This window comes from Barbatula barbatula (genome assembly GCF_947034865.1).
Source record: "Barbatula barbatula genome assembly, chromosome: 2".
In the NCBI taxonomy this organism is placed as follows: domain Eukaryota; kingdom Metazoa; phylum Chordata; class Actinopteri; order Cypriniformes; family Nemacheilidae; genus Barbatula; species Barbatula barbatula.
The window spans coordinates 30,944,298-30,957,732 of NC_136767.1; the positions used below are offsets into that span (position 1 = coordinate 30,944,298).

The 13,435-nt window shown below is 38.3% G+C and overlaps 2 protein-coding genes across 4 annotated transcripts; one reads left to right on the forward strand and one right to left on the reverse strand.

The window, feature by feature from the left end:
- The first annotated feature begins 205 nt into the window (after window positions 1–205).
- idua (alpha-L-iduronidase) lies at window positions 206–6,088 on the forward strand. 3 transcript variants are annotated; one of them, XM_079479745.1, is made up of 14 exons: window positions 206–551; window positions 639–779; window positions 1,048–1,130; window positions 1,224–1,331; window positions 1,418–1,513; window positions 1,842–2,044; window positions 2,248–2,427; window positions 2,577–2,793; window positions 3,756–3,965; window positions 4,055–4,176; window positions 4,254–4,379; window positions 5,024–5,100; window positions 5,175–5,275; window positions 5,356–6,088. In XM_079479745.1, exons 1-14 carry the CDS (start codon window positions 361–363, stop codon window positions 5,454–5,456), a joined length of 1,956 nt encoding a protein of 651 aa, XP_079335871.1. In that variant the 5' UTR covers window positions 206–360; the 3' UTR covers window positions 5,457–6,088. The 3 variants fall into 3 exon arrangements, with proteins under 3 accessions (XP_079335871.1, XP_079335872.1, XP_079335873.1); XM_079479746.1 differs by having other exon boundaries at window positions 295–551; window positions 639–950; XM_079479747.1 differs by having other exon boundaries at window positions 295–551; window positions 639–741.
- A 2,867-nt stretch (window positions 6,089–8,955) lies between these two features.
- On the reverse strand, window positions 8,956–11,209 carry kcnv2b (potassium channel, subfamily V, member 2b). Its single transcript, XM_079476466.1, has 2 exons — window positions 9,839–11,209; window positions 8,956–9,754 (listed from the first exon to the last, which is right to left on the reverse strand). Exons 1-2 carry the CDS (start codon window positions 11,138–11,140, stop codon window positions 9,497–9,499), a joined length of 1,560 nt encoding a protein of 519 aa, XP_079332592.1. The 5' UTR covers window positions 11,141–11,209; the 3' UTR covers window positions 8,956–9,496.
- Between the last annotated feature and the right edge of the window lie 2,226 nt (window positions 11,210–13,435).

Here is a 13,435-nt window from a genome sequence, read left to right on the forward strand (position 1 = left end):
TGTTCTCTATTAAACACACTTTTAGCTGGATATATACCATGTCAAATTTTAAATGTAACCTCTTTAAACGTATTTTAACAATATTTATCACTAATACTCCAAACTTTATTCCAGTTTATATTTCTAAACATATTTACATTTCTATTTCTCCTTATATAACATTGAATAATAAATATAAAAAGAGTTACACTTTGTTACGACATCTGTCTGCGACACAACAGCGGTCGCGAGTCGATGACGTCAGCGCGCGTCAACAGGAGACTTTTTTTAATCTTCTGAAGCAACAAGCATGTCGCAACATTCAGGCGAATGTGCTTTTACTTTAAGCGAACTCATACCTTTACATAACATGTCTAATAAATGATTCACACGTGTTATCGAGCGTGTACAGGTGACGTCAGCACCATGCACAGATGTAAACAGAGCTCGTCCATGTGGACGGTGCTTCTAACTCTCGTGCCTGTGATCTCGTGTTCGTCTGTGGAAGTTCAGGTGAGGGCCGACACGCCACTGGGACACCTGAGGCACTTCTGGAGAAGCACCGGATTCTGGTGCGGTTATATCGCGTACCGTGATATTTGCACGCTGCGGTGATATCGCGCATATGTCTAAAAACCGTGGTTACGCTTGTTTTTCAGTCCTCCGCAGCCTCACGCTGATGCACACCTGTATGATCTGAGTAAAGATCAGCAGATGAATCTGGCTCTCATCGGCTCTGTGCCACACAGAGGAATCCAGCAGGTGCGCATACACTGGATGCTGGAGCTGGTGTCTGCGCAGTAAGATCAGAACATCACTCTTCTCATAGGGCTTTCAAACTGGCTGAGTTACAGTAAATAACACACACAAAAGGGTTTAGTCCATTTTATTACTAGCGACAACAAGGGTTAAACAAGGAACATAAAACAACGGTGTATTTCCCCCCACGCTTTAAGACCACACCTGTCCAGGTGGGTCCTGGAATGGAAACGTTTGAGGACCCCTGAAATAGACCGTATGGCTGTGGTCTACTGTAGTACTAAAAGGTTTTCTCTGTTTTCCAATAAGAGTGTCAAGGGGAGAATATCATTATAACTTCACTCACTTAGACCACTTGATGGATCTTCTCTGGCAGAATGGACTTCAGCCAGGTATGATACTGTAGTCTGTATGTGACAAACAGACTTTATCTGCACCGCTTTACCTTGATATTGTGTTAAAGACGCGTCTTGGCTTTTGTGAAGGCTTTGAACTGATGGGAAGCGTTTCTAACACCTTCAGCAACTTTGAAGATAAAAGACAAGTCACAGAATGGAGGAATTTGGTGTATTTGATTGCTAAACGATACACGCGTGAGTATGAGAGATTGGATTTGCCGCGACTTCGCAGTTATGACTAAGCGACAACGAGTCGTGACTGGGGTTTTGTATGTGAGCAGTGAAGTACGGCCTCGGCTCGGTTTCTCAGTGGAACTTTGAGACGTGGAACGAGCCAAATAACCACGACTTTGACAACATCTCCGTGTCACTACAAGGTATCATTTTAGTGAAATGTTTCTTGTGTTATATTACCATTGTATAGAACACATAATTTACAACATAAATGGTGTTTTGTTCCACCCGCTCACAAAATAAAATCAGTTTTATAAAATAACACTGTATAAGAGTAAATAACGACAGCTTGTGTGTCATCATGTTTGTGTGAGCTGTTGCTTTACATGATTTGCTCCTAAATTGATTTCTAGCCGTTTGCCATGTTTTTGTTTTTTATTTTGGATTCCTAAACTTGATCTGTGTTGTGGTTTGGTCAAAACAAGAACGTCTCATTGCGCTGAAAGTAAATTTGTCTGTTTCCTCCTCCAGGTTTTCTCAACTATTATGACGCCTGCTCTGAGGGGCTTCGTGCAGCGAGTCCACTGTTGAAGTTCGGGGGTCCAGGAGACTCGTGTCATTCTCCCCCCCGCTCACCGTACTGCTGGGAAATGATACAGCACTGTTACAACGGCACAAACTACTTTACGGGAGAGACCGGAGTACGGCTCGACTACATCGCGCTGCACAAAAAGGTTTCTGTTATGGCTCCTAATCATCTTTTGTCATCCTTCAGTTTTGGCGTAGGCTTTAAAGATCTGTGTTGTCATCAAAATGCTGTTGTCAAGCCTTCTTATAGGGTCAAGACACAACATTTTCATTTGTGCCTCTTGAAGACAGCTTTCCTTTTTGGATGATGTCATCAATCCCACCACCTTATATGCTATATTGTTTATAGGGCGGGGGAAGCACGTTACCCATCCTGCAAGAGGAAGTTGCTACAGTGCAGGAAATCCAGCAGCGGTTTCCACGGTTACGCTCTGCGCCCGTCTACAACGACGAGGCAGATCCGCTGGTTGGCTGGAATAAAGCGCTCGTCTGGAGAGCAGACGTTACCTATGCAGCCATGGTAGTTGAGGTAGAGAGAGAGTGCTATGTTACATAAAAAACCAAGATGTACACGTGTGAATATACAGCATTCTGGTACTTACAATTGCTTGAGAATTTCGCTGGTCGGATAGATTTGGTAATACTAAAGTCTTTGTCTGATCTCTGTTCTGCCATCAGGTCATCTCGCAGCATCAGAACCTGCTCATCGCTGACCAAAACAATACAGTCAACTACACGCTGCTCAGCAACGACAATGCTTTCCTCAGTTACCACCCGCACCCGTTTACCCAACGCACCCTGACTGCCCGATTCCAGATCAACAACACCAACCCGCCCCACGTGCAGTTACTACGGAAACCAGTCCTGACTGTGATGGGGCTGTTAGCGTTGTTGGGTGAGGTGATCTTGTTGGTTTGGTGTGATTAACCATCCGTTCTTCTGTTTCAGTTCAGTTTGTTTGTTGGTCACAAGTAAACACAGGATAGGCCTGGTCAGTTTTTCTTAGACTGTGTACATAATTAATGTAATAAAACAAAGATTCATATAGATAAGATTTATGATTAGTTATTAAAATTTGTTATTTATAATTAGCTATTATAATTTAGTTCTTTTTATTGTATTTTTTATATTTTGAATGAGGTTTTATTTAATGTTTTTGGTTTTCATGTTAATTTTAGATGAATTTTTAGCAATTTTGTTATGGAATTTTGTCCATTAGTTAATTGTCTTTTATTATGCTATGTAACTTTTTTGTATAAAAATATTGAAACAAGTTTATTTTTTATTTGTTTTCAGTTAATAGTTTAAGTGCCTCCAATTCAACTTTTTTAATTGATTGCTAATGCAAATAATGTTTAGGCTTGTATTTGATTGGATTTCAATTACCAGACATGTTTTGATGGTATTCATTTAAATAAACAATTATTATTTTGGTAAACAGAATGTAAGCAGATGTAAACAGAATATTGTCCCGAGGTGAGGTTGGCAAAACACGATAAAAAAATGGCATAACCTTTAGTAAGAAAATCCCTGATAAATCCCATTCAGAATAAAAGTTTGTGTTAACATAATATATGTCTGTGTACTGTGCATACATATTTTGTATTCATAAAAACACATACATGCATTTATTTAAGAAAAATATTAAATATAAAAAATGTTTTAACATTTATGTATAATTTAAATGATTGGTAATACATGCAAATATTTCCTATATATTCAAAAATGTATATGCAGAGTACACAGACATTTATTATGTAAACAAACTTTTATTCTGGATCAGGTTTAATCCTGCCGAATAATAGAAAACATGATTTGCATTGATCACACCAGTACTGATGGGAGTTTGTGTTTCAGGTGAGACTCAGGTGCAGGCAGAGGTTTTGATTGACAGCTCTGAAATGAATACATCAGTGGGTGTGTTGGCCAGCGTTCACCTTCCTCAGGTGTCATACACAGCCGACAGCTGGCAGACCACAATCATGCTGTATAACAGCAAAGACAACCAGACCTCCAACACCACTGACATCATCACTCTGCGTCTCACCGGAATCCCAAAACACACGGGTCAGTAAACACACACTGTATGATCAGATATATTCCGTTGTCTGTAGTCAAACGCTTGTTGATTTATTTATGTCCTGTGTGTTTTTTAGGTCTGATGTATGTGACACACTATATGGATAATAATGTGACAAACCCATTTAAGCTGTGGGACAGCATGGGACGCCCCGACTACCCCACTACACAACAGTTTACACAACTGCGGAATCAAGAGGTTCAACTCACGCACACACACGCACAGGGAATCATACTCAATACAGAGGGAATAATGTCCATATTTAAATGCCGCAGGATCCACAAACAGCCGGACCGCTGCCAGTTCATCCTGATGGATCTCTGACACTAAAGACGGGTCTCGCTGTTCCATCTTTGCTGCTAGTACATGTGTGTGCCAAATCTAAAGAACAACCTGACCAGGTCAGTGACCGTATTAAGTTGACAATGTACTTAATTTTGTTTTCTCAATATTGATCCAAGTTGGCTCGTTGACGAATAAATCGGACATGTGTCCTATGGTGTGACAGCAAAATTTTGAAAACAAACAGTTATTATTACATGTTTAATATTATTTATATTTATCATATACAATAGCATAATTGATCTTCCTTGTTATTTTTTTCTTAATGCTTGCCATCACACCGTAGGACAAAATGTATTAGTCTTTCAACTATCCATCTCCATATTTAAATGTGTATGTGTTTACATGTCAATATTTTTATTTCTTTTTATGAAATGAACACATGTACATGTTGTTTAAGGTGATAAAAGACATTGTTTAGTGTCCAAATCACAAGCATCATCATCTTTTCCGGTTCTCTTTCCACACTTGTCACTTCTGACTCCGTTTTAATAATGGCAAGTTAGGTTTTGTGCTACTTCTGAGTCTTAAAGAGAGAGTGAAATGACCTGTTGGTGTCATCTTTGGCACATTCATTGTATTTAAATTTTCAACGATGTTCTTCAGTAGAACGATCTCAAACATATTCATTAATACATTTATCAGCCAACCAATGATACCACAGGAAGTGCCCTCGTGTGCTTTGGTTTTATTCCCTTCACAGGTGAACGGGCTTCGTTTCATCGCTGTCACCAAAGGCCAAGTTCTCATCGTGTGGAAGGATCACTGCATCGGTACCAAGTACGAACTCTTTTATTACATCACACTTGCTTATCACCGAGCGCTTCTAAAACCAGCTGCGTTTTATAATTCAGGTGTATAAAGACGTACGAGGTGGAGTTTTCCAAAGACAAGAGTATTTTCAAGAGGATCAATCATAGAGACACTATCTTCACCCATTTCGCTTATTCTCCAGGTATGAATTTAGCTCGATTCTGAATAAGTCATGGCTTTAGGCACTTATACATGTTCATGCGCGTGTGTGTTTTTCCACAGATGATCTGAATGTCAGCGGATACTATAGAGTGAGGGCTGTGGATTACTGGGACAGATCTGGGGAGTATTCTCTCATAGAGAACTATTCAGAGAAACACTAGTATTACAGATGTTCTCTGCGACCACAGAATACATTCTTTCATTGTCTCGTAAAGTGACCAATGAAAACACAGCTGTGTGGGTTTGCACCGGTTTCCTTGTTGAGATTGATTTGGCTAGTTATCAAGATCCTGAACACATAACAGTGTCTTAATGAACCTGCCTTGATGCAGGAAAGTCCTGTTAGTAGTTTATAATTTACTGATTAAACCAACTTTTATACTCGTATACTATTACTGACTGTATAGTAAAAGCATCATTCGGTGTCAAATCAACAAAATTTTACAAACATCCCAGGCTGAAATGTTAACATTTGATCTTTTACTGGAGAAAGAAAAAGAAATACATAAATGATGATTCAGTGCATGACACTAAACAATCTGTACTAGCCTTTCAACATTCCTTCCTATTACACTATGTATTGAATAGATGTTATATGTATAATGTATTTTCTATTGTAAGTGCACCATGATTTCATAAACTTGACTTGTTTTTTTACCGATGCCAATAAGATTTTTTTTATGCAGAAAATTTAAGTCCATAGGTTTAGGGCATCATTTCAGATATTAACCAACCTAGACATGTCAAAGAAAACCAGGTACTAGATTAATAAATATCTAAGCGCTTGTGTTTCAAATGACTTTTAATGTAGTTTATTGCCGTCACTGATTAAAGAACACTCTAGGGTCAGAAAGGCTGAACACACGCATACACAGTGGTCAACATTTGAAGTGTATCAAAAAGGTTCATCTAAGACGAGAACAATACCCATTCTTGTGTTAGGCCAACTTTAATTCACTTTTTTGATCCACTTCAAATGTCGACTACTGTATTTGAACACATTCAGGGAATATTTCAGAAAAGGAGGTATTACTCTGGTATGATCAAATGGAGCGGAACGGCATAAGGTGCAAAAAAGGCAACATGAAACCAAAAAGAGCAAAGTACAAATGCCACTCTTTATCCAGGGAGATAAAAAGATCTTCACAATGGCAACAAAACAGTCATCTTTCCAGGCAGCTCATTTCAGAATTGTGTCCTCATTAGCTGTTAGACGAAGAGAAAAGCAGATAATTACTCATCTATTCAAAGACAGAATACGAATGACTCTTTGAATGTACGGTCAGTTTTTGTCTAAAATGACATTGGTCTTGAAACTGTACTGATCCTCTGCAGAATCAGAGCAACATTTAACTTATAATGGGATCTTCATTCCTCAAGAGAGGACCCACCGCATGTAAAATTAAATGACCTTACGTGAGCGTATATCATTTAAAAACTATTTAAATGAATCCTTACAAGTCAAATTCTGACAGCAATTTGAAATCGATCAAGTTCAACTATAAAGAGAAACAAACCTTCGGCCTCCAGTTTAGCAAGACGCTCCTTCTCCTCTCTGACCTTCTTTTCCTCTTCTTCGATTGTCCTCTCCTGCTCTGCGATTGGCTTCAGGTGATCTGAAAGTAAAGAGTCTTTTAATACAAATAAAAAACAGATTCATTATGCAAATGTTATTGTGATCACTGAAGTCTGACTGAAATAGGTTTTATTATTATATTTGACATAGTACTGAACTTCATGCTTTACCCCAAAAAAGTACAAAGTTACGATGAACATTACAACACAACTGCAATGTGGATCTTAACAGGATATTAAATATATAAAATTTAATAAATATTTGAAGAGTTTATTTCCAAAATTAGATTAATTTTTTAAATTGTGCATTTCAACTAGTATAATTCAAACTGCAGTTGGTTTGTTTTGAGCCATAATAACAAAATAATACAGCAAACATACATAATTTACATAATAAAAGCATGGTTTTTGACTCTCATTTGTTTCCGAGCAGCCAAACAAGAATGACTTTGACCGTCCAGAAACATTTTTAACATGACATGACACTCAGCAATGAATTACAATTCTGTCCAACACATATATATATACGTGATTTACTAGATCTCAAAACCATAGAAACAATGACATCTGAACACCTGCCACAGTTTCATACCATATCGTAGCTTTCCATAGACGATCCCAACCAGCAGCGCAGACCACCTGGCTGTCTGAAAGACACAATAAACATCGTTATTTTTTAACATAACACATAAAACACTTCTGGTTTGATTAACAGAGAAGAAGAATCGATGCGCTTGTTGTAACGTGCCCCTTACAACAAGAGTCAACGCGACACACGCAGCTCCGACTTTCGATTAAAACACGATAGTAAATTAAAATATAGGACGTGATTGGTCATTTATATTGAAATGATATGTTTGTAATGTCTAACCTTAATCAGAGGTGATACTTGTACTGGAGGAACCATTTTCGCCTGATTTCGTTACCGCAGCAGAGGTCAGCGACGAGAAAGACGTCAGCGTGACGTTTAAGAGCGCGTTCTCGAGCACAGCGCCACCTGCCGATCAGGAGCGTGATCGCGGTCATTGCGCCGCCTGGCGCTCCGAACTCTATAAATAAGACTTTATTATAAGCATATATGATTAATGTCTCAAGTGTTGTTCAATGTAAAAATAAACTGTGCTCGAATGCGTTGAAAGACGTAATTTATAAAATATTTTCTATTTACTCATATTTTACCCATGCAATCCCACATGCCTTTCATTTTTTAAATAAAAATGTTCACCACTTTATGTACATAAATATGAAATTATAATTGTGATAAAATCATATCTATCTATCTCTCTCTCTTGCATGGTCTCTCTCTCTCTCTCTCTCTCTCTCTCTCTCATCATCTGTTTCTTTTTAATTTATTATTTAATGTCTGTCAACATTGATTAACATTTTATATTAATATTTATTCCTGCAACCACTTTATAAAGGGTCTTCAACAGGGAGAAGATCAGGTAAAATGTTTCATTGTTCTTCCCACGATAAAAAATGTGTTCAGTAAAATGAAAATGCAATGCACAATGTATGTATAGAAGATTATGTACAACCACATTTATTCTTTTAATAGCTTTGCAGTGTAAATATCATGAAGTATTTAAATACTTTAACATGCCATATTATTCCAGGGATAGTTTTTTATGAATTAAATTAACTCTGTCGCCCCATGAGAACGAAATACTCGACTAAGCAGTCTGATCTATTTTGAATGGTGGCTATTTGAAAAGCCACATTAGATTAATCTGCTTTTGCACTTGTAAGTGAGGTCAAGTACAAGAGGTTAGTTAAGGTAAAGTCCATTGTGTAGATTATTCAATGTAATGTGCTTAAATAACCACAATCCAAGAACAGTTATCTTTTGTGTTCAGTTAAGGAAAACACGTTTTGTGATGTGTTCTTACATGAACACATCTGTGTTATTTCTGGGACAACACATTTTGTGTTACTTATAACTCAACTTGTGTTATACCCTTTATTTATTTTATACAAAATCAACACAAAATGTGACACCAATGTGTTAAAAAGAATAACACATAGCGTGTTATTAATTGACACATGGTTTATGTGAGTGTAGACAAAACACAGTAGTTCAGAACTGCAAATACTGCTGAAGTTCGATTTAATTATTTACACCAGTAAAACAGCCATAACAACTTATTGCGTACAAGTTTGGCACTGTTCGACAAGGCTTTTAAAAAACAATACAAATCATGCAACTTGCATGTTTTTTGGCATTAAAGTCCCAGTGAAATAAAAAATGACAATGCCTATTTTTTCATGAAACAATGCAGCGTTTATTGTAAATAGTTTATCAATGTGGGTCATTTTCCTTTTTAAGTTATTGTACCCTCATAATCTTCAGTTAATATCTGAAAATAGACTTCCTTCCTGTAATGACTATGCATCTTAAATGACGTATGTTAGAAGCATTGGGGGGAGCATCCGTTAGCTCCTCCCCTTCAACTGTCAGTCTGCTGCCAGTTCCATTTCAGAATGCCACAGCCGTTTTATACATCCAATGAAATCGCAGAGAAAGACAAAAGCCCCGCCCACCATTTTTCTCTTTAGAAATTCCGGAAATGCATTAAAATACGGAGGCAAAAACATTGCAACTTCCGAGTTTATAGGTCACTATTGACTATGAAATGGCTATAATGCCGCCACAGTCAAATTTCTCCTTTGCTCTCTGAAAGAAGTTCACCTTCCCTCGGTTCTTCATGATAGACGTGTACTCGTGAGATTTCAGTTTGGCGTAGTAATCCGAGAATTTATTGAAGAGAATCGAGATGGGAAGCCCGTTCAAAATGATCCCGAAGGAAATGCAACCGAAGGCAAATATTCGTCCCAGAAGAGTCTCGGGGTACATGTCACCGTAGCCTACAGTAGAGATGCTGACCTGCAAACACAAGTTGTTGTTTACACATGCACAATGTCACGCATATCCAATTATGATACTAAATAAAGTCGTGTTTTTACTCACAGAGGCCCACCACCATGACACAGGAATGCTAGTGAACTTGGTGTGAGGGACGTCATGCTCAACACTGTAAACCATAGCGGAGAACGTGGAGATTCCCATGGCGATGAAGAGAAACAGACATCCCACCTGTTGATAGCACTGCCTCAATGTGAAGCCAAACGCTCTCATGCCCGTGGAGTGACGCGCAAGTTTCAGAATTCGGAAAATACGCATGAGCCGCATGACACGCAGCACTTGTCCCACTTTGCTGACTTGTCCAACCGCCTCCATGTCAGAGTTTTGTTTAGCAGAACCGCCCGTCTCGAAACTCTCGATGACAAACTGCAAAAACTGCGGCAGGATGGCAATGAGGTCGACGGCGTTGAGCATGCTCTTACCGAAGCATCTGAGGTCAGGGGTGGACACCAGACGCAGCAGATACTCCACGGTGAAGACAGTTATACACAACGTCTCTACCAACTCGCCGTACGTCTTTCCGCTGAAGCGGTTAACGGACGACACGTTCTCCATCTCATCCACCGTGCTCAAAGTCATGTTTACCAGGGACACAATCACGAACACACTCGACGCCAAGGCCATGAGTTTAGCTCGCACTGAAGAGAAAGGGTTCTCCATCAGGTTCCACAGCGCCCTTTGTCTCTTCCCGAGGAACATTCCCTGGAAGGCCTCCTCGTTTTCCTCTATTTTCACCTCCTCCTCCAGCTCCTCTTGAACTTTGAGCTCCTCCCGTAACTCTTCCTGTTTCTCCTCCAGCAGGATCCGGCAGCAGCGCTGCGTGTATTTCATCCGGACGCCCCAGTAGTTGATCTCCTCCAGGAAGTTTCGGGGACAGAGCTCGTCTTTGATCCACAGCACCCCCGTCCTGTAGAAGTTGAAGATGCTGTTGAACACGTCCGGATCTCGGTCGAAGAAAAACTCGTTGTCCTTCACCACGTAGTCGTCGCAGAGGTCCAGCTTTGAGCTGAGGTCCGTGGAGGTGGCCAGAAGGCCGATTCGAGTCTGCGGGTACCTCTCTGCCATTTTGTAGGTGATGCGGTAGGACTTTCCTCCAACGTTCAGGTTGAGCGCACGGTTCCTGTTGGCCCACGCGAACCACAACGACGGCTCAGAATGTTTCACCACCTCCTCGCCGTCGTCGTCTGCAAAAATGTCATAAATGTCCTTCTGTAGTTCACTTAAGGAACTCCACTGTTTCAGGGAGCACTCTTTAGCAAATGGAACGACGTCATCTGTCGACTCTGAGGATGTTAGTTTAAAGTTGGGAAAGAGACTCTTTCTCCTGGTTTTCTGATGTCTGAACATCACACCGGCCCTCAGCTCTGCTTCTTTACCTCTATCATACTCGGTGTCTGTAATTGTCAGAGCTTTACTCAAAGTAAATCTAGCCTAATGAGGAAGGAAGCTTCGTCTGATGTTGTCTATAAGAAGCTAAGAGTTCAAGCTAATTGCTTTAATCCTTTAATCTTTTGTTTGCTTGTGACGTCTGCTTTGAACCCTTTTAAAATGTTGAAATGGCAAAAATGTGTCTCTTCTTCTTTTACAGGTCAGGTGGTAGAGAGAGGAGCCACTTTAACATCCAAACACTTTCAAGTCTCTTCTTTGCGAGAAGATAATGACATCAGCTAAAAAACAAATTGCATGAAGGACGGACACTTGCTGGATAGTCCTCATATCATTTATTCTCCCTCATGTGGTTGTTAAACTGTATGTGAGTCTTTCCTCGGTTGAACACACAAGAAGATATTTTGAGAAATGTTTCTCTCAGTGGTTTTGTGTTCATTTAACAGAAGTCAATGTAGTTCTGTGTTGTTTGTTGTCAACACTCTTCAAAATATCTTTTGTGTTCTTCAGAAGAAGGAAAGTCATACAGGTTTAGATTGACGTGAGGGTGAATAGATGATGTTATTTTTGGGTGAGCTGTCCCTTTAAAAGCAGGTCTGATGTGTAAAACTCGGGCACCCAGGGTATTTGGGTCATTGGAACCTTTAAGCAGGGTTGCCAGATCTGCATAACAAAACCAGCCAAATAGTGCATCAAAACTAGCCCAATCAATGCCACTTCTAAACCTAAAACTTCTAAACCTATATGAAGAGTTTGGTTCCAAAATGAGATTACTCAAAATCATGTTTTTATTGTGTTTTATTGTGTTAGCTGTTTTTTCTTAGTTATTATGGCTCAAATCAAATAAACCAACTGCAGTTTCATTGATATTACAGTAATTGGACTGCACTATACAAAAACTGGATTTTTTTTTTGAAAAAGTGATCTCATTTTGGAACCAAACTCTTCATATCTCTCTCTCTCTCTCTCTCTCTCTCTCTCTCTCTCTCTATATATATATATATATATATATATATGTATATATATATATATATATATTATATATGTATATAAGACAACCCTTAAAGACTTGGCAACCCTCAAGCTGTGTTTTGTAGCTGTGGATCTACAAGTTTAGTTTTAGAGGTAATTCCTATGAACGCATTTTACTATTACACCAAATACAATACAATATAATTGAGACTGTATTGTTCTGCATTGTTTTGAAACTGTTTTGATCTTGAAATTGTACTGACACTTCATCTAAGTTTGTGTCCACACATGCAAAACATTAATTTCTGACATAGTATTTTTGTCTTGTTTTGCCGTGCAAACATCTAAAATGTTTTCAAATCAAGATGCATTTACTTGAGAAGCAAGATGACTTAACACATCAAGTCTTGTTTTTAAAACATGTATATATTATAGCAAGTTTATGCTTGAAACAAGACAGAGAGAAGAATAAAGAACAATACATTTCATTTAAAGACAAAAGAATATTATTTTTGTCACCAAATTGTATCATTTTACACTCGATATTATACTGAAATAAATAAATAATACTTAATATCTTATTTCGTTTCTTAACCAAACATATCTTCTTAATATAAGAACTCATAGTTATTTACTGGAAACCAAACCAATACCGAATGTATTTAGGTTGTAAATAAAAATTTTAACATCATCATATTTTTTGTCTTTACACCATTTTTTTGCATTTTTTTTATATATTTATTTTAAAACTTTAAAAATGCCAAAGGTTTAACTTATATTTATATTATTAGTATGTATATTATTCTGTGTATCATTTTATTTAATTAAAACTGCATATAGGAATTTATAGTCTGTCTGATATCTAATCTGTATTTTGACCTTTGCTTAGATTCTCTGTCGGCTTTAAAGTGGAGAATCAAATACAAGACAATAACTGATATACAAAGTATTATCATAGGATAAATGGGACTAGTTTTGAGGTTCCTTTGGGTACCAGCACATGTGGGGGTTCAAGGCAATGAAATAGTGGATAAATGAAACAAAAGAATGTGGAAGCGCTTAGTAAAGCAGAACCGAAAGGAAGAATAACAGAGCATATATATAAAAAATGGCCAGGCATGTGGGATAGAGAAACTAAGGGCAGACACCTCTATAATATTCAGAAACAAGTTGGTGAAGGGAGAGTATGTTTCAAGAGGAGGAGAGAAGACATTGTTTTTAGGACACTCTGGATTAAATCGTTCATTTTTTATAAAAAGAAAACATTAAAACGGCGTATGTGTT

Excerpts from the sequence above, each read along its gene's own strand:
- idua (XM_079479745.1), top strand. The coding sequence starts at position 361 with ATGATTCACACGTGTTATCGAGCGTGTACAGGTGACGTCAGCACCATG. Across the intron at positions 1,514-1,841 it reads CATCTCCGTGTCACTACAAG|GTTTTCTCAACTATTATGAC; the intron begins GTATCATTTTAG and ends TTCCTCCTCCAG. Across the intron at positions 3,966-4,054 it reads CGGAATCCCAAAACACACGG|GTCTGATGTATGTGACACAC; the intron begins GTCAGTAAACAC and ends TGTGTTTTTTAG.
- kcnv2b (XM_079476466.1), bottom strand. The coding sequence starts at position 11,140 with ATGTTCAGACATCAGAAAACCAGGAGAAAGAGTCTCTTTCCCAACTTT. Across the intron at positions 9,755-9,838 it reads TGTCATGGTGGTGGGCCTCT|GTCAGCATCTCTACTGTAGG; the intron begins GTGAGTAAAAAC and ends TTGTGTTTGCAG.